The following is a 21,675-nucleotide window of genomic DNA, read 5'->3' on the forward strand; positions in this document are numbered from 1 at the left end:
CGGTTCAGATCCCACATCAGGGCAAGGAAAAACTCAACCCAGTGGGCCAATGAGGAACCTTGGAGAGGACCGCATATGTGGGGCGAACGGTGCAATGGACGTCGAGTGGGTCTAGAATAATATTATGAGAGTCCAGTCCATAGTGGATCTAACATAATAGTGAGAGTCCAGTCCATAGTGGATCTAACATAATAGTGAGAGTCCAGTCCATAGTGGATCTAACATAATAGTGTGAGAGTCCAGTCCATAGTGGATCTAACATAATAGTGAGAGTCCAGTCCATAGTGGATCTAACATAATAGTGTTGAAGTCCAGTCCATAGTGGATCTAACATAATAATGTGAGTCCAGTCCATAGTGGATCTAACATAATAGTGTGAAAGTCCACTCCATGGTGGATCTAACATAATAGTGTGAGAGTCCAGTCCATAGTGGATCTAACATAATAGTGTGAGAGTCCAGTCCATAGTGGATCTAACATAATAGTGAGAGTCCAGTCCATAGTGGATCTAACATAATAGTGAGAGTCCAGTCCATAGTGGATCTAACATAATAGTGAGAGTCCAGTCCATAGTGGATCTAACATAATAGTGAGAGTCCAGTCCATAGTGGATCTAACATAATAGAGTCCAGTCCATAGTGGATCTAACATAATAGTGTGAGAGTCCAGTCCATAGTGGATCTAACATAATAGTAAGAGAGTCCAGTCCATAGTGGATCTAACATAATAGTGTGAGAGTCCAGTCCATAGTGGATCTAACATAATAGTGTGAGAATCCAGTCCATAGTGGATGTAACATAATATTGGGAGAGTCCAGTCCATAGTGGATCTATCATAATAGTGAGAGTCCAGTCCATAGTGGATCTAACATAATAGTGAGAGTCCAGTCCATAGTGGATCTAACATAATAGTGAGAGTCCAGTCCATAGTGGATCTAACATAATAGTGTGAGAGTCCAGTCCATAGTGGATGTAACATAATAGTGTGAGTCCAGTCCATAGTGGATCTAACATAATAGTGAGAGTCCAGCCCATAGTGGATCTAACATAATAGTGAGAGTCCAGTCTATAGTGGATCCAACATAATAGTGTGAGAGTCCAGTCCATAGTGGATCTAACATAATAGTGTGAGAGTCCAGTCCATAGTGGATCTAACATAATAGTGAGAGTCCAGTCCATAGTGGATCTAACATAATAGTGTGAGAGTCCAGTCCATAGTGGATCTAACATAATAGTGTGAGAGTCCAGTCCATAGTGGATGTAACATAATAGTGTGAGTCCAGTCCATAGTGGATCTAACATAATAGTGAGAGTCCAGCCCATAGTGGATCTAACATAATAGTGAGAGTCCAGTCTATAGTGGATCCAACATAATAGTGTGAGAGTCCAGTCCATAGTGGATCTAACATAATAGTGTGAGAGTCCAGTCCATAGTGGATCTAACATAATAGTGTGAGAGTCCAGTCCATAGTGGATCTAACATAATAGTGTGAGAGTCCAGTCAATAGTGGATCTAACATAATAGTGAGAGAGTCCAGTCCATAGTGGATCTAACATAATAGTGTAAGAGTCCAGTCCATAGTGGATCTAACATAATAGTGTGAGAGTCCAGTCCATAGTGGATCTAACATAATAGTGTGAGAGTCCAGTCAATAGTGGATCTAACATAATAGTGTGAGAGTCCAGTCCATAGTGGATCTAACATAATAGTGTAAGAGTCCAGTCCATAGTGGATCTAACATAATAGTGTGAGAGTCCAGTCCATAGTGGATCTAACATAATAGTGTGAGAGTCCAGTCCATAGTGGATCTAACATAATAGTGTGAGTCCAGTCCATAGTGGATCTAACATAATAGTGAGAGTCCAGCCCATAGTGGATCTAACATAATAGTGAGAGTCCAGTCCATAGTGGATCCAACATAATAGTGAGAGTCCAGTCCATAGTGGATCTAACATAATAGTGAGAGTCCAGTGAAGTGAAGTGAATTATATTTTATATAGCGGTTTTCTCTAGTGACTCAAAGCGCTTTACATAGTGAAACCAAATATCTAAGTTACATTTAAACCAGAGTGGGTGGCACTGGGAGCAGGTGGGTAAAGTGTCTTGCCCAAGGACACAACGGCAGTGACTAGGATGGCGGAAGCGGGAATCGAACCTGCAACCCTCATGTTGCTGGCACGGCCGCCCTACCAACCGAGCTATGCCGCCCCTTTAAATAGACTCCCCTTTTAGACCAGTTGATCTACCGTCTCTTTTCTGCTCAGATTAGCTGACCACAGATGACGTGCTAACTGTTGAAAGACTGCAGAGAAAGAAGGTTTGGGAACTGAGGAGACACATTTTTGAAGCTTTTCAGGTGGAATTCTTTCCCATTTTTGCTTGATGTGCAACTTAATTGTTCAAAAGTATTTTAGGCTTCATATTACACCACACATTTTCAATGGGAGACAAGTCTGGACTACAAGCAGGCCAGTATAGTACCTACCGTCTTCTACTATGAAGCCATGCTGTTGTAACACGTGGCTCGGCCTTGTCTTGCTGAAATAAGCAGGGGCGTCCATGATAACATTGCTTGGCTGGCAACATATGTTGCTCCAAAACCTGTATGTACCTTTCAGCATTAATGGTGCCTTCACAGATGTGTAAGTTACCCATGCCTTGGGCACTAATGCACCCCCATACCATCACACATGCTGGCTTTTCAACTTTGCGCAAAAAACAATCCGGATAGTTCTTTTTCTTTTTGTTCCGGAGGTCACGACATCCACAGTTTCCAAAAACAGTTTGACCTTTGGACTCATCAGACCACAGAACACTTTTCCACTTTGCATCAGTCCATTTCAGATGAGCTCGGGCCCAGCGAAGCCGGCGGCGTTTCTGGGTGTTGTTGATAAATGGCTTTTGCTTTGCATAGTAGAGATTTAACTTGCACTTAAATATGTAGCAACAAACAGTAGTTACTGACAGTGGTTTTCTGAAGTGTTCCTGAGCACATGTGGTGATATCCTTTACACACTGGTCGCTTTTTGATGCAGTACCGCCTGAGGGATCAAAGGTTCGTAATATCATCACGTACGTGCAGTGACTTCTCCAGATTCTCTGAACCTTTTGATGATATTATAGAGTGTAGATGTTGAAATCCCTCAATTTCCTGCAATTGCACTTTGAGAAAGGTTGTTCTTAAACTGTGTGACATTTTGCTCACAAATTTGTTGACAAAGTGGTGACCCTCACCCCATCCTTGTTTGTGAACGAATGAGCATTTCATGGAAGCTGTTTTTATAGCCAATCATGGCACCCACATGTTCCCAATTAGCCCTTTCACCAGTGGGATGTTCCATACAAGTGTTTGATGAGTATTCCTCAACTGTCTCAGTCTTTTTTGCCACTTGAGCCAGCTTTTTTGAAACATGTTGGAGGCATCAAATTTTAATATTTGCAAAAAATAAAGTTTCTCAGTTCGAACGTTATTTATATTATCTTTGGAGTCTATTCAATTGAATATAAGTTGAAAAGGATTTGCAAATCATTGTATTGTGTTTTTATTTACCATTTACACAACATGACAACTTCACTGCTTTTGTACTATTATTGCTGCTGCTTGTCATTTTTAATGAACAGCGGACAGTTGCCACCATGGAAGATATGGCGTCCCAAGTTTGCTTTGCACTGTGGTTGTAATGCATTGTTACAAATTGTGTAGGTTTTCGCCCACATCTCCCAAACACGCATGTAATTAGAGTGTGAGGACACATATTTATCAGTTCTCTGGATGTAAACCCTTTTTTTTTTAAATTCTCACACTGTACAAATGATTCATAAAAGTGGTAGAATTATGCATGAAAACATAGCCTTGACACAAATGCACAGTGTACTATATTTACAAAATATAAAAGCAACATCTTTTAAGCTGGGCTTGCTCTCAGAAAAAGCACCGACTTTCTGTTACTCTTTTTTTTAATCAATTTGTAATCTCCCAACATGGCAAAGCTGTTCAACAAGCACAAAACGGATTAGAATGAGTAAAAAAAAACAAAAAACATGCAGGCTGCACAGTACATCCGCTGCTTAGATTATTTTTTATAAACAAGTTACTTTAGTGTAATGTTTCTCAAAAAGCAGCAGGGGAGATTTTCATAATTTGCCTTCCGCTCTAGTTGGGAAAGGCTCCAGCCCCCCTGTGGGAACCCGAAAGGGACAAGCGGTAGAAAATGGGTGAGTGTGTCTGTGCCAGAGGTGTCCAAACATTTTGACTTGGGGGCCGCATTGGGTTAAAGAAAATGTGGTTGAGGGCTGAAAGTTGACTGCATGTAAAGTAAATACAGGTGCTGTTCATATTATTAGAATATCATGAAAAAGTGGATTTATTTCAGTAATTATATTCAGAACGTGAAACTTACATATTATATCAATTCATTACACACAGGGATATATTTGAAATGTTTATTTCTTTCAATTTTGATGATTAGTACTGACAATTACTAAAATTCCCAAATTCAGTATCTCAGAAAATGAGAATATTAGTTACGACTAGTACCAAAAAATATTTTTTACAAATGTGGGCCAACTGAAAAGTATGAACATGGAAAGTTTCAGCATGTACGGCAATCAATACTTAGTTGCAGCTCCTTTTGCCTGAATGTCTGCAGCAATACGGCGTGGCATGGAGTCCAGCAGTCTGTTGCACCCTCAGGTGTTATGAGAGCCCAGCTTGCTTTAATAGTGGCCTTCAGCTCTTCAGCATTGTTGGCTCTGGCATCTGGCATCTTCCGCTTCACAATACCACATAGCTTTTCTATGGGGTTAAGGTCAGGGGAGTTTGCAGGCCAATCAAGAACAGGGATACCATGGTCCTTAAACCAGGTACTGGTAGATTTGGCACTGTGTGCAGGTGCCAAGTCATGTTGGAAAATGAAATCTTCACCTCCATAAAATTGGTCGGCAGCAGGCAGCATAAAGTGTTGTAAAACTTCCTGGTAGACTGCTGCATTGACCCTAGACCTCAGGAAACACAGTGGACCAACACCAGCAGAAGACATGGCACCCCAGACCATTACCCATTGTGGACATTTGACACCGGACTTCAGGCAACGTGGATTCTGTGCCTCTCCTGTCTTCCTCCAGACTCTGGGACCTTGATTTCCAAAGGAGATACAAAATTTACTTTAATCTGAAAACATAACTTTGGACCACTCAGAAGCAGTCCAGTCCTTTTTGTCTTGAGCCCAGGCGAGACGCTTTTGACGTTGTCTCTTATTCAAATGTGGCTTTACACAAGGAATGCGACAGCTGAAGCCCATATCTTGCATACGTTGGTGCATGAAGGTTCTTGAAGCAGACTCCAGCTGCAGTCCACTCTTTGTGGATCACCCCCACATTTTTGAATCGGTTTTGTTTGACAATCCTCTCCAGGGCGCGGTTATCCCTCTTGCTTGTACACTTTTTTCTATCACATCTTTGTCTTCCCTTGGCCTCTCTATTAATGTGCTTGGACACAGAGCTCTGGGAACATCCAACCTCTTTGGCAATGACCTTTTGTGTCTTGTCCTCCTTCTTAGTATCAATGGTCATCTTTTGGACAGTTGTCAAGTCAGCAGTCTTCCCCATGATTGTTTGTTGTACAGAATCAAAACCAGAGACCATTTAAAGGCTTTTGAGTTAGTTAGCTAGCTAACTGTGGCACCAGGTGTCTTCAATATCTGACCTTTTCACCATATTCAAATTTTCTGAGATGTTTAAATTAGGGTTTTTATTGGTTGTCAGCTATAATCATCTCCTTTTTGGCAAAAAAAAAAAACACTTGAAATGTATCAGTCTGTTTGGAATGAATGTATACATTCTACAAGTTTGATTTTCTAAATGGAATTAATGAAATAAATCAACTTTTTCATGATATTCTAAAAATAAGACCAGCACCTGTATATGTATATATATATATATATATATATATATATATATATATATATATATATATACACACACATACATACTCACACAAACATTATATTAATTGTAGTATAATTGGATATTAAAAGTATACAAAAGTTTGACTTCTACCTTGTTTACTTCTGTGACAACCTCCTTTATGTTTTGTAATTAATCACAATCATCAATGAGCTAAAATGCTGCTCACTGCTCCCCTCACCTCCCAGGGGGTGATCAAGGGTGATGGGTCAAATGCAGAGAATAATTGTATGTGTGTGTGTGTGTGTGTGTGTGACAATCATGGGTACTTTAACTTTAATAAGGCGCATTTAAAATCTTTTTTTCCTCAAAATTTGACAGTGTGCTTTCTAACCCTGTGCTCCTTGTGTACGTGTTGGGCTTACTGACCTCCAACCAATTCTCTAAGTCAGTGGTTCTCAACCTCTTTTCAGTGATGTACCCCCTGTGAACATTCTTTTAATTCAAGTACCCCCTAATCAGAGCAAAGCATTTTTGGTTGAAAAAAAGAGATAAAGAAGTAACAGTTGTAAAGTGGCTTGGGCATCTTAGAAGGACGCCTTGGTGCCGCCATTTTGAGACTGTAATGCATTGTGAAAGGAATGCAGATGTTGTATTGAATTGGGAATGGCAAACTTCCTGTTGATTTTATCTGAGGCGGTCAGTGGATGAAATATAGGCCTAACTGAGACCTACATAGTGGTTTTTGTTGCATGTTTCTACGTCATTCCTAATGAAAGTTAGAGACAGTTTTGTCTGTGTTTTCTTCCTAGGGGGCGCTAGAGCGGAATTTTGTGTTTTGGGGTTTTGGTTTTTTGATTTGATCGCAATTTTTGCCAGTCCTGATGTGTGTGTCAAATTAGGTGAGTTTTGAAGCATGTCAAGGGCGTCAAATTACAGCTTAAAGAGGCGTCGGTATAATAATAATAAAGAATAATAATAAAACCTTAGAAATTCAATAGGGTCCTCTGTCCCAAAGAGACATCGGTCCCTAATAAAGATTTCTCCACATAGAAGTAAAGTGCCCTCTTTGGGGATTGTAATAGAGATCCATCTGGATTCATCAACTTACTTCTAAACATTTCTTCACAAAAAAATAAATCTTTAACATCAATATTTATGGAACATGTCCACAAAAAATCTAGCTGTCAACACTGAATATTGCATTGTTGCATTTATTTTCACACTTTATGAACTTACATTCATATTTTGTTGAAGTATTATTCAATGAATATATTTATAAAGGATTTTTGAATTGTTGCTAGTTTTAGAATATTTAAAAAAAATCTCACGTCCCCCTTGGCATACCTTCAAGTACCCCCATTTGAGAACCACTGCTCTATGGTACATGGTGCAATAAATGTGACCAGTAGATGGAAGTCACGTGTAAGAGATAAGTGTAGACTGCAAGTTGACCCCTGTTTAATAAATGACGCTAAGCAAGCAACACCAAAACTTTGATGTTCCATGGAGGGTATAAAATATTACACAGGGCGCTCAAAAAACTGTCAAAATGTTGAAGTACGACATTGGTAAGCTACGAAGCTGCACAGCTTGATGGATTGTCAAAGCATTACAGCGATCATAGTCAGACGTACTGTGCTTCAACATGAGTATTATTATGGTGGGACCCCAAAATACCATCTATTAAGAGACATTATCCAGCGTTTTGTTTTGCGTTGTAATGCAAAACCAACTTTTCATACCTATTGGTACCTGCTGTTGTTTATTTGGGATCTGCATAACTCCCGTAAACTTGTGCAGGTCTGCCATGGTAGTCAATAAGCTCCTTTTTCTCTATCCTCTTGTGGTGTATTCATCCCCTACTGTGAACATTTCTATTACAAAGTAGCGTACAGTTCTAACCTATTATCTGTCAGTAGATTCGCTATGGAGGGGCTAAACTACAGGTACAACAAAGATGATGGGGAGAAGACGCTGTCCAAGTGGAGGTATGTTAATATAACGGCGCATTCTGAAGAGACGGTCAGAAAGCGACTTGAAAGGCCTACTGAAATGAGATGTTCTTATTTAAACGGGGATAGCAGCTCCATTCTATGTGTCATACTTCATCATTTCGCAATATTGCCATATTTTTGCTGAAAGGATTTAGTAGAGAACATCGACAATAAATAACGCAATTTTTGGTCGCTAATAAAAAAGCCTTGCCTGTACCGGAAGTAGCAGACGATGTGCGCGTGATGTCACGGGTTGTGGAGCTCCTCACATCTGAACATTGTTTACAATCATGGCCACCAGCAGCGAGAGCGATTCGGACCGGGAAAGCGACGATTTCCCCATTACTTTGATCGAGGACGAAAGATTTGTGGATGAGGAAAGTGAGAGTGAAGGACTAGAAAAAAAAAAAAGAAAAGAAAAAAAAGACGAGGGCAGTGGGAGCGAGTCAGATGTTAGACACATTTACTAAGATAATTCTGGAAAATCCCTTATCTGCTTATTGTGTTATTAGTGTTTTAGTGAGATTATATGGTCTTACCTGTACAACCTGAAAGTCGGAGGGGTGTGGTGATCGCCAGTGTCTCCGGTGGAAGGAGGCAAGAGAGTCCGCAGCTGCAGGAGGTCGCAAGCTCTCCGCTCATGTCTACGGTAAAAGCAGTGTGAGAGTGGCCGTGCGCAACCCGAGGGTCCCTGGTTCAATTCCCACCTAATACCAACCTCGTCACGTCCGTTGTGTCCTGAGCAAGACACTTCACCCTTGCTCCTGATGGGTGCTGGTTAGCGCCTTGCATGGCAGCTCCCTCCATCAGTGTGTGAATGTGTGTGTGAATGGGTAAATGTGGAAGTAGTGTCAAAGCGCTTTGAGTATCTTGAAGGTAGAAAAAAAGCGCTATACAAGTACAACCCATTTACCACCATTTTCTCACCGAAACCTGCCGGTTGACATGTGGTAGGGAACCGTGTTCGCTTGACCGCTCTGTTCCATATTAAAGCTTCACCGTCATCTTTTGGTAATGTAAAATAGGAAACAAGGAAACACCGGCTGTGTTTGTGTTGCTAAAGGCGGCCGCAATACACCGCTTCCCACCTACATCTTTCTTCTTTGACGTCTCCATTATTAATCGAAGAAATTGCAAAAGATTCAGCAACACAGATGTCCAGAATACTGTGTAATTATGTGATTAACGCAGACGACTTTTAGCTGGGATCGGTGCTTGACCAAACTGTCCGCTATAATCCGTGACATCATGCGCACACGTCATCATACTGCAAAGTTTTCAGCAGGATAAAACGCGCAAAATTTAAAATTGCAATTTAGTAAACTAACTTGGGCGTATTGGCATGTGTTGCAATGTTAATATTTCATCATTGATATATAAACTATCAGACTGTGTGGTGGCTAGTAGTGGCTTTCAGTAGGCCTTGAAGATGATCTGTAAAAAATCATCTATGCAACATTTTGACCAAAGAACCACCTTTACATGTTATGTAGACCACAAGGAAGTGTTTTATATATTAAAAAAAAATCACAATATAACCTCTTTAGTGCGCCTTTTGTGTGAAAATAGACCCGAATAGACAAGTTTGACGGTGCGCCCTATGGTCCAAAAAAATGAGGTCATCATTTTTTCCAGAACTCACAAACAGCCTCAATCTGTTTTGATTTGCATAATAAATAATTAAATGTATTTCCAGTTGTAATGAAGAAGCAAAGCATGATCACTAGAGTTTTTAATAGCTCAATAAAAAAAAAATCAAACAAAAATACTTTTCTTTAACAAAATCAACAGCAGGACTTTGGAAGCTTTTAGAACATGAATTTAAATGTGAGCAATGTAAACACACACAAGCCTCACATTCCTGCAGATATTTCAAAGCTGAAGAAATGACACTTGAAGTAGATTAGCCAGTGTACAGCTTGTAAAAAAGTGTGTCCCTTTAATCGCTGGTAACTCAAGTATGGAATGCGAAAAGTGTACTCACTTCTGAAAGGTAACATATTTCCTAACATAAATAAAATCCCTCATAAAGCAAAGAAAAAAAATTAAAGTCTTCATTCTAATTCCCAGATAATCCGGTTTTATCAGGTCACACACCGACGTAATCCTTCAGTCTCCTTAAAAATATATTTTAAAAAGACTTGTATTTCTTCTGACCTTTGCACGCCCTTCACAGTGGACTCCAGGTCGATTCCAAAATTTTAAAAAGGACGAGCATTTTTTTTTTATTTTAAGAAGAGAAAACACACTGTTGGCACTTGGGTGTGCTTCGTTTGACTTTGCCTGCGTGAGTCAATGCAGAACAGCTGAACAAAATAACACATTCTCATGTTTTTAGGAGATGATTTAGCTGCAAAAAGCATGGAAAATCAAAAAACAAACAAAAAAAAAATGTTGCTTCACATTTCGTACGGGCAGTGACGAAACCCTCTCGGACATTCAACGCGTTAACAGTGATTCAAAATGTGGAATTCAACTTCCAGGCTCGTGTGTTGCACATCCTGCATGCAATGTGGAACGTCATTTGGTTGAAGCGCCTCTCTCTCTCTCTCTCTCTCTCTCTCTCTCACATACAAACTTCAACATGGGAAATAAATCTTTCTTTATATCATTTTTTTTCTGTTTGTGTGTATGGTTATTGTTCTATCCATGGCTACTCTTATAAGATGAAGAAAAATGTTGATGGAAAGAATTCATTTGGTTTCAGCTCGTTCTGCACAGAACAGATTGGACCGATTGGCTAATAAATATGTTCCGAAAAGGCAAGTAAGGATAGATATGCCATTTGATTGATTCTGTAAAGAGATTCTGACAGTGATGAAATGAAAGTGCGTATTAAAAACCAAGTGGTGTTCATTCAGTGTGTGTGTATTCCAGTGGCTTCTTAAAAAGCAGCATTTTGACTTCCTTTTTTCCCCCCTCTCAAGTTCCAGGGACGGATCAGTGTGTGTGTGTGTGTGTGTGTGTGTGTGTGTGTGTGTGTGTGTGTGTGTGTGTGTGGAGAGAGGTGAGCGTCACCTTCTCTTTTGCTATAGCAGCTCGTCTCCGTGCTTCTTCCCTCTGGCTGGACCCTGGCCGTTCCTCAGGAAGCCGTTTTGCGCTCGGAGAAGGTGGCCGCGCTCCTGCTCCTTCCACGGTACCCCGACGTGCCCGTCCTCGCTGTCCAGGTCGGAGTCGGAGTGCATGAGGGCAGAGGAGGTGGGGGCGGGCATGGGCTTGACGCGGCCTGGGTCAAAAAAACAAAAAAAACAAGACTTATTTCTCCTGAAGTTAGAGAAAAGGAGATTGTCGCTTGGAGGGTGCTCTGATAGGTTTTACACTCACGGGAGACTCTTGCTCCAATATTCTGAGAAACTCTTATCTGATGAGATAATATAGTACAAAACTCAATACCAGTGAAGTTTGCACGTTGTGTAAATCATAAATAAAAACCCAGAATACAATGATCTGCAAACCCTTTTCTGCCTATATTCAATTGTATGGACTGCAAAGACAAGACAATGTAATGTTCGAACTCAGAAACTGTTATTTTTGCAAATATTAGTTCATTTGGAATTTGATGCCTGCAACATGTTTAAAAAAAGCTGGCACACGTGGCAAAAAAGACTGAAAAAAGTTGAGGGATGCTCATCAAACACTTATGTGGAACATCCCACAGGTGAACAGGCTAATTGGGAACAGGTGGGTGCCATAATCAGGTATAAAAGCAGCTCCCATGAAATGCTAAGTAATTCACAAACAAGGATGGGGAGAGGGTCACCACTTTGAATTGTCCACAGTTTCAGAACCATATTTCTCAACCAGCTATTGCAAGGAATTTAGGGATTTCACCAGCTATGGTCCATAATATCATCAAAAGGTTCAGAGAATCTAGAGAAATCACTGCACGAAAGCGATGATATTACGGACCTTTGATCCCTCAGACGGTACTGGATCAAAAAAACGACATCGGTGTGTAAAGGATATCACCACATGGGCTCAGAAACACTTCAGAAAGCCACTGTCAGTCACTACAGTTGATCGCTAAGTCTGTTAATACAAGTTAGATATCTACTATGCAAAGCCACAGCAATTTAACGCCAACACCCAGAAATGCCGCCGGCTTCGCTGGGTCCGAGCTCATCTAAGATGGACGGATGCAAAGTGGAAAAGTGTTCTGTGGTCTGACGAGTCCACATTTCAAATTGTTTTTGGAAACTGTGGACATCGGGTTCTCTGGAACAAAGAGGAAAAGAACCATCCGGCACAAAGTTGCAAATCAGGCCTTTGTGATGGTATGGAGGTGTATAAATGCCCAAGGCATGGGTAACTTACACAACTATGAAGGGACCATTGATGCTGAAAGGTACATTCAGGTTTTGGCACAACATATGTTGCCACCCAAGCAACGTTATCATGGACGCCCCTGCTTATTTCAGCAAGACAATGCCAAGCCACGTGTCACAACAGCGTGGCTTTATAGTAAAATAGTAAAGGTACTGGACTGGCCTGGGCTGCCTGTAGTCCAGACCTGTCTGCCATTGAACATGTGTGGTGCATTATGAAGCCTAAAATTCCACAACAGAGATCCTGGATTGTTGAACAACTTAAGCTGTACATAAAGCAAAAATTGAGAATAATTCCACTTCAAAAGATTCAAAAATTGGTCTCCTCAGTTCCCATATGTTTACTGAGTGTTGTTAAAAGGAAAGGCCATGAAACACACTGGTAAAAATGCCCCTGTGCCAACTTTTTTGCAATGTGTTGCTGCCATTAAATTCTATTTGCAAAAAAAAAAATGAAGATTCTCAGTTGGAACGTTAAATATCTTGTCTTTGCAGTCTATTCAACTGAATACCAGTTGAAAAGGATTTGCAAATCATTGTATTTTGTTTTTATTCACAAATTACTCAGCGTGCCAACTTCTCTGGTTTTGGGTTTGGTATATAAATAATTCTGCTTAATCACGATTCATTATTATACTGTATAAACAAACGCTAATTTTTAAGTATGTTAGGGTGTGCACACAGTGTAAAACCCACATTTTTATATGCATTTTCCAAATACCACATAGCTGGGACTCATCGTCTACACAATTGTTGTTCCATGTGATGCCAACAGGGACAATAACAACAACAAGAACAACAACATGTGATTCCTACCAGCTCTGTGTGGTTGCAGCTCCAGAATGTCTTTCTCGTCAGCTTCCAACATTTTGTATCGGCTTTTGCTTCTGCGTGCTTTGTTCTTCCGTCTTTACAACAAAGAAAAAAAACACACACACAGTATCATTAGTAATTAAGATAAATCACTCACAGTTACTCAATATTAGTCAAAGCTAGTATCAAGGTTGTCCTGGTACAAATAATAAAGTACCGGTACCAAAATGTATATCGATACTTACTACGAAAAATGTCAATATTGGCTTTATTTTGACAGAAAATCTTACACTACATTAAACACTTGCAGTCAAAGAACAATTTTACAAAGTTAAAATTTAATTGAAAGGCATTGAAATGGCATCGATCCTGAAGGGTATGTCTTCCCTGTGCCCCTCGACTACAGTCTGCACCGGACTGAACAGCAGGACTGGATTAACAACTACATTATTACATGTCACTTTTTATAGCTATTTGTGCAGATCTGTATGCTTTTTATTTAAATGTTTACCTAAGTTTGAAGCAAAGGTGCTAATACCAATCGCCACATTTGGCGAGGCGTGTTTTAGAGCAGCTGTTGTGAGAGTAGCGTATGTGTGTGTGTGTGTGTGTGTGCCCCTTTAAGAATGGCAGTATGAGGGTGAGTGACGTGAGTGAGTGAGTGGGCAAGTTCGGAGAGGTAGCGCTAGCATGTGCAGGAGTGTTAATAGCATGGTGGATGTCCGGTTGTGCCCTGTGGATATTAGAAATAAAGTCACCAAGTTGTAACTAATCGACGACCTCGTCATTCCGACCAAAGAGCGGAGTTTTACGGAGTGAAAAGTCTTTCCTGCTCTCCTCGACCACAGTCTGGGAGCCGACAAGCAGAAAAGGTGTAAAACAGTACAGTGCCTTCCTGTTTGAAGCCTCACCTTTATTGTTAATTTTGAAGCCCAAATACCTCCATATTTTACTTAAAACACCCTGTTTATTAATGAGTAGAATTACTACTGTATAAAGTTGGTAGAGCAACTTAAGGGTTCCAGGTTCGATCCCCGCTTCCGCCATCCTAGTCACTGCCGTTGTGTCCTTGGGCAAGACACTTTACCCACCTGCTCCCAGTGCCCCCCACACTGCTTTAAATGTAACTTAGCGTATTCCCTTGAATTGCCGCCGGGGCGCTGATCAATTTCAAACCTCTTCTCACTCCGGCGTTTACCACAGGCTTGCAGTAAATTTAGGCCTGAGCTTATAAATTTGAGTGTGATGTAAGGATACCATCATGAAAAGCATATTTAATAAAAAAAAACGTTATTATGGTCTTACCTTTACTTATAAATGAAGTTCATGCGCAGCTCCTTCTGATCAAAAGCATCGATAACTTGTTTATAGAAGTCTTCCTTATCTTTCTTCAGTTTTAAAAGTCTCTCTGTCTCGATGGAGATCTTCCTTTATTACCTCCTGCTTCGATTGAAAGTCCAGTTTAGAAAACTGTTTTATTTTAGATATGTAATCCTCCATGTTAAAAGTGCAAGCGAGAGGAAAAAATAAAGGATCGCTGCTCACTCTTGCTGCTTGTTGTCACTTCTTCTGCAGCCGAGTAGTGGCAAGAAGGATCACTAGCGCCCTCTACCACCAGGAGGCGGGAGTCATTTAATGACATATATTTGACACACGCAGCTATGGTATATTAATAAAACATAGCTGCTTACTGTTCTTTTTAGCATATTCAATAGCTTGGACCTTAAATCCTACTGAATAGTTCTTAATCTTCTTCCCTTTATGCGATTTCAAATGATTGAAATCAGCCTCCTCCATTTTGAAAATGATGACAGGTGAAGTGTCACTCGTGACGTGACGAGTTTGACCCGGTGGAAATTCTAGGCATATGCTAATTATTTTGCGAAACGAGTTTGACCCGGCGTTAATCCTGAGCCGGCGGTAATGCTAAGCATGCGCTAATTATTTTGCGAAACAAGTTTGACCCGGCAGTAATTCTAGGCAGGCGCATACGATATACCCGGCGGCAATTCAAGGAAATATGGTAAATATAATTCACTTCACTTCAATTTGGGTGATGTTCAGCCAGCCAAATGAAAAACTTGTGGCCGCCAGTCTAGATGACTCATCAGTAATTAAAAATGTATCACACATTATTTGAATATGGATCTCACCTTTCACAGCAACACACCATGCCCCAGACAACCGTCCCCACAGCGACCACAATCAGAAAGGAGGCTATGGTCACATACAGTACACTCCACTCTGAAAATAAAATCAACAAAAAAACAAATGTAAGGCTAGTAAGATGCAACTTGAGGGTCATTTAACCATAACTTGGGAATGTGTTTGAAAGAGCACACTCATGGCGGATAATGATGTGTTTCAACTTACCACAATTGCTCTCTGCATCTCCCAGCTGGGCCCTGATGAGGTTCTCCATCCAGAAAGGCTGGCAGACACAACGCCGCGTGAAGGAGTCACACTCGCCATGACTGGAGCAGTTGAGTTGGCAGACTGAGGATGCAGAGGCCACCAGATATAATAATAGGTTCAGGGTGGATCTAGTAAGTCTTCTATGGAACTTACATACAGTACTGGCAAATAGGGCTGGGCGATATATCGCGGGTTTGTCTCTGTGCAATACAGAAAATGACTGTATCGTGATATTCCAGTATACCTTCTCACGCAGTTGCTTTTATCTGCGGGCATTACACTACAGACTTTTCTCACTCTTTCGTGTCTCTCTTTCTCACAGAGAGATAAAACAAGCGCACCTTCTTACACACGTCACATACGTACATGCCCTCACGGAGCAGAGAGGTAGCGGCATAGGTAACGTTAGCTGAGGTGCCAGTGGTAATACGATAGAAAAAAGGTGCGAATCTGGTAACAAATGAAGGAAGAATTAATTCAAGGAAAACAACAGGCGGTCCATCGTCTGGCGGTGGTTTGGCTTCAAGCGGAAATATGTCGAACAGACAACCGTTATTTGTCAAGTGTGGGGCAAAAGCGTTGCTACGAAAAGTAGCATCACTGCTAATATGTAGCATCATTTGAAAAGTCACCTGCTAGATGTGGCTCTTTTGATGACTGCATCTGGCTCTCAGATAATCAATCAATCAATGTTTATGTATATAGCCCTCAATCACAAGTGTCTCAAAGGGCCTCAAAAACATCCTCAGTTCAGATCCCAGATAAACCTTAGCTGACATTGCTTAACACGATAAGTAATGAATAATTCCACTGGTAATCACAGTGTTAAAAATAACGTTCAAAATATAAAACACTCGAGCATTTTAATCCATCCATCTGTTTTCTACCCCACCTGTTGAAGAAGTCGCTTTAATGGTAAGAAGCCTTTTATTTATAGTTGATTAGCTTCAGAATAACAGTGTAATTAAAAAGAATAAGAGACTTATTATACTCTAAAAATGTTGGTCTTACTTAAAAATGCACACGGTGTTGAAAAATATTATATGGCTCTCACAGAAATACATTTTTAAAAATATTAGTTTTTCATGGCTCTCTCAGCCAAAAAGGTTCCCGACCCCTGATTTATACGATTGGGTCTTCAGCAGATCTTTTAGAACAAATTCCGGGAAAAAAAAACCACGAGGTACTACAGTACATTTCAAACGAGTCAAATGCAGAATCCAAATGTGTTTGACCCCCGTCAGTCACTATTAGTCAATTATCTTAAAAGAAGCGCAGTACTCACTGACTGTGTCCACTCGCCGCGTCTTGTAAATGAGAAAGTCGTTCTTCTGTTTGCGTAGCTTGTTGCGCAGGCTAAGTGCAACACTGTGGCCGGACAGAGGAGGGCGCCCTGGACCGCCTGACACCAGGAAGACCAATCGAGTACTAAGACGACAAAATAAGCAAAAGCCGAACTTTAAATATGTAGAAAAACATTCACAGAACGTAATGAAACTCATTCTTCCTCCTGTTACTGCTCACCTTTGCTCATTGAATGTGCTGATCTCTCGAACAATGATGTCACTGTCAAGCACGCCGAGCAACACTCCAACCTGGCGCAGCAGCATGTCACGTTGACGGTGGGAAACCTGCGTGATGGGCACCTCCAACACCAGCTCCACCTGGTCAAGCTCCCACGGGTCTGAGACAAATAGTGGGAAGAATACGGTATGACAAGTAAATGGAGGGAAAGAGTTTGTAGGTGTGTCCAATCTAATATTGACAAGTAACAGATGACATCGGCTTGCATCCAAAATCGCCGATAGTCCTGTAGTGCGTCTACTTGTACAAAGCCGGACAGCCAGTTAGCATATAAATGTCCTCTAAAAAGCACAAGGTCGGTCCTGAGCAGTGTATAGAGAAAGTTTGGCCAACCCGGTTTCAGACCATCTCCTCAGTGATTGGTCAAAAAGCAAGGCACTCACATGACTAGATTGCGTATTTTTCGGACTATAAGTGGCAGTTTTTTTTCATAGTTTGGCCGGGGGTGCGACTTAAACTCCGGAGCGACTTATGTGAGAAATTATTAACACATTACTGTAAAATATCAAATATCATTATCTCATTCGGGAAGAGACGAAGAAAATGTCAGCAATCGTCACACACACGTCAACCAATAAGAATTCGGCGTGGGAGGGTCAAGGCAGAAGTGCATTGTGGGTCATGGGATGCTTACTGCTATATGCTACATGCTACTGCCGCAGCTATAAAATTGGATCATTTCAACGTTGGCGCTAACTTATAAAAACTGAAAAAGGGCTGAACAAAGATGGCACCGAAAAGGAGATCATGTAGTGCAGATTACAAGCTGGATGTAGTGAAATATGCAGCAGAAAAGGACAAGAGGAAGCGGCGCATACCTTTGGAGTTGGCTGAGTTGTTTAGAAGCCACATCGGGATTTATGGATTAGGAGTGAGAGATAGTTTGGTAAAGGTATAGCATGTTCTATATGTTATAGTTATTTGAATGACTCTTACCATAATATGTTAGGTTAACATAGCAGTTGCTTATTCATGCCTCATATAACCTACACTTATTCAGCCTGTTCTTCACTATTCTTTATTTTAATGCGGCGTATACTCCGGAGCGATTTATAATCCGAAAAATACGGTAGGTAGATAAATATATAGATAGTACTTTATTGACTCTTTCAGGAGAGTTCCCTCAGAAAAATTTAAATTCCAGCAGAAGTGTACAGAGTTGAGATCGAATTTAAAAATTAAAAAGTAAATAATAGGAGTATAAATGGAAAAAAAATACAAAAATATTACAATAAGAATAAAAAGCAACAATTAGAATAAAAATATAACAGTAAAATAAGAAAATAAAAGAGAAACTAGGCAGTAGTGACCATATTATGAAAAAGTATTGCACGGTTATTGTTTTGCAACTCCTGTCATCCTAGTACCCCAATCCATCTATCTTCTTCCGCTTATCCGAGGTCCGGTCGCGGGGGTAACAGCCTAAGCAGGGAACCCCAGACTTCCCTCTCCCCAGCCACTTCGTCTAGCTCTTCCCGGGGGATCCCAAGGCGTTCCCAGGCCAGCCGGGAGACATAGTCTTCCCAACGTGTCCTGGGTCTTCCCCGTGGCCTCCTACCGGTTGGACGTGCCCTAAACACCTCCCTAGGGAGGCGTTCGGGTGGCATCCTGACCAGATGCCCGAACCACCTCATCTGGCTCCTCTCCATGTGGAGGAGCAGCGGCTTTACTTTGAGTTCCTCCCGGATGGCAGAGCTTCTCACCCTATCTCTAAGGGAGAGACCCACCACACGACGGAGGAAACTCATTTCGGCCGCTTGTACCCGTGATCTTATACTTTCGGTCATGACCCAAAGCTCATGACCATAGGTGAGGATGGGAACGTAGATCGACCGGTAAATTGAGAGCTTTGCCTTCCGGCTCAGCTCCTTCTTCACCACAACAGATCGGTACAACGTCCGCATTACTGAAGACGCCGCACCGATCCGCCTGTCGATCTCACCATCCACTCTTCCCTCACTCGTGAACAAGACTCCTAGGTACTTGAACTCCTCCACTTGGGGCAGGGTCTCCTCCCCAACCCGGAGATGGCACTCCACCCTTTTCCGGGCGAGAACCATGGACTCGGACTTGGAGGTGCTGATTCTCATTCCGGTCGCTTCACACTCGGCTGCGAACCGATCCAGTGAGAGCTGAAGATCCCGGTCAGATGAAGCCATCAGGACCACATCATCTGCAAAAAGCAGAGACCTAATCCTGCGGTCACCAAACCAGAACCCCTCAACGCCTTGACTGCGCCTAGAAATTCTGTCCCTAAAGGTTATGAACAGAATGGGTGACAAAGGGCAGCCTTGGCGGAGTCCAACCCTCATTGGAAATGTGTCCGACTTACTGCCGGCAATGCGGACCAAGCTCTGGCACTGATCATACAGGGAGCGGACCGCCACAATCAGACAGTCCGATACCCCATACTCTCTGAGCACTCCCCACAGGACTTCCCGAGGGACACGGTCCAATGCCTTCTCCAAGTCCACAAAGCACATGTAGACTGGTTGGGCAAACTCCCATGCACCCTCAAGAACCCTGCCCAGAGTATAGTTATTGTTTTGCAACCCCTGTCATCCTAGTACTCCCCTCCCCCCAAAGAGTTGTACAGTCTAATGGGATGTGCGACAGAGCAGTTTTTTTTAGTCTAATAGTCCTGCACCTGATCAGTCTAGCACTGAACAGGCTCCTCTGGTTACTGATAACGCTATGCAGAGGGTGGCTGGCATCAACCATGATGCTCACTAGTTTTTTTACAGTCCTCTTCTCTGCCACCGTCACCAGTGAGTCCAGTTTTATTTTGATCGTAGAACGGGCCCGCCTGATCAGTTTCTCCAGTCTGGAGCTGTCCTTAGATGTACTGCCCCCCCAGCACACTACCATGTACAACAGAACACTGGCAACCACAGACTGGTAGCATCAATCAATCAATCAATCAATCAATCAATCAATGTTTACTTATATAGCCCTAAATCACTAGTGTCTCAAAGGGCTGCACAAACCACTACGACATCCTCGGTAGGCCCACATAAGGGCAAGGAAAACTCACACCCAGTGGGACGTTGGTGACAATGATGACTATGAGAACCTTGGAGAGGAGGAAAGCAATGGATGTCGAGCGGGTCTAACATGATACTGTGAAAGTTCAATCCAAAATGTACATCCACAAGAGTTTTTTTTACAGGTGTTGAAGGAGCGCAGCCTCCTCAGGAAGTACGGCCTGCTCTGTCCTTTCCTGTACAAGTGGTCCGTGTTAACAGTCCAGTCCAGCGTATTGACTTATAGGGCAGACCTGGGCAAAATACGTACGGCCCATTTAGATTTTCAATCCGGCCCGCCGGACGTTCTACGTAATTTTTGAGACCTTTAACATGAAAACTGTAGCCGCCATTATGATGTGCAGTGCTGTTTTGAAATGACCGCAAGTCTTGAACTATAGAAAGAACTTCAATAATTAAAATATGCGCTTTTGAGTGTTGTACGAGTTATACGTCACAGCAGCTCAGACCAGAAACAAAGGAGAGTGGGCGGGGCTTGTTTTCGGAGCAGTCCGCCTGAAGAACAGATGCAGAAGCAGATTTTTACAACAAATTTCTGCATAAAAGTGAAAATATATCATATTGTAGGTGTTTATTACCCTTTTGTCAGAATAATTGTATTTAAGTTATCACACAAATTGTTTGAACCGATACAGTACCGATTGCGTTCAGGCTGCCCTGAGAGAAGACAAAAGTTGTCTTTGATCTTATCAAGCAAAAGGCCTACTGCTTGTAAACCTCCACTGTGTGCGGTGGGATGCGACGTGGAGGTGTCGGTTTCTTTGATCTATTGGACAGCCACAGGAAGACCTTGTCATGACCCGAGGTCTACAAAGCAGAGAGGGGGGAAACCTGACACCGCTCCAGGCACCTTTTCTTTGATCTGTTAATGTACTCCCGCCCCTTAGGAGCAGCTACGTAATGTAATGTAATCAGAAGTTGCCCAAATAAAGGGACTGCCTTCAGGGCGTGGTGGGAAGCTGTAGTTGAGTCTGCAGCACAGACGTTTCTCCTCTTGAGCTAAATTGAATCCTGTCTCTGTTTAATTATTTTGCATTTTGTCTTGTTTAATAGATAATTCAGTGTTTGAACCTGACACCTTTGCATTCATATATTGTTACATTTTTCCTGTCTTTTGCTTGATTGTGAAGTATGTCTATCGAGGAGCCGGTCTGAGAAGTAAAAGTGGAGCGATGTTCATACGTTGTTAATATTCAGTGTTTTATTGTTCATAGTTAATATAGTACATTTCACTTTCTTTATTTTCATATACATTTTGGGTGTCCCATTCAGTAAAAAATGTTTTAATTCCATTCTGTTTTTTTGAGGTGGTCTGTCATAACTTGTTTAGAATTCTTTCAGACATTGTGACTTTTTGTAATAGTGTTACTGAAAAAAAGAAGCAAATGCACATACTATAATAATAATAATGAATTAGATTTTATATCGCACTTTGCTATGTTAAACATTAATGTGGTATACTATGGAAGAATGCCCTTAAAGAGGCAATAAAGAAAAACACTACCGTATTTCCTTGAATTGTCGCCGGGTATTTAGTACAAGGGCGTAGAATTGGGTAGGGACGCTAGGGACACGTCCCCACCAATATCCAGT

At 41.6% G+C, this 21,675-nt stretch overlaps 1 protein-coding gene across 2 annotated transcripts in view; it reads right to left on the bottom strand.

The window, feature by feature from the left end:
* Window positions 1-9,618: 9,618 nt before the first annotated feature.
* The window catches only part of LOC133539570 (dyslexia-associated protein KIAA0319-like protein), a 56,370-nt gene continuing 44,313 nt past the window's right edge, over window positions 9,619-21,675 (bottom strand). The window contains exons 20-26 of one of the 2 annotated variants that reach the window (XM_061881579.1): window positions 16,979-17,138; window positions 16,740-16,882; window positions 15,413-15,535; window positions 15,193-15,283; window positions 13,043-13,134; window positions 10,905-11,127; window positions 9,619-10,862 (exon numbers count right to left, since the gene is read on the bottom strand). In XM_061881579.1, coding sequence (XP_061737563.1) covers window positions 10,931-11,127; window positions 13,043-13,134; window positions 15,193-15,283; window positions 15,413-15,535; window positions 16,740-16,882; window positions 16,979-17,138 — 806 coding nt within the window. In that variant the 3' untranslated portion in view covers window positions 9,619-10,862; window positions 10,905-10,930. Of the gene's footprint in view, window positions 11,128-13,042; window positions 13,135-15,192; window positions 15,284-15,412; window positions 15,536-16,739; window positions 16,883-16,978; window positions 17,139-21,675 lie in introns of both variants that reach the window. The other variant, XM_061881578.1, reaches the window with a different exon arrangement.

The sequence above is a fragment of the Nerophis ophidion genome, linkage group LG21, assembly GCF_033978795.1.
Source record: "Nerophis ophidion isolate RoL-2023_Sa linkage group LG21, RoL_Noph_v1.0, whole genome shotgun sequence".
In the NCBI taxonomy this organism is placed as follows: Eukaryota; Metazoa; Chordata; class Actinopteri; order Syngnathiformes; family Syngnathidae; genus Nerophis; species Nerophis ophidion.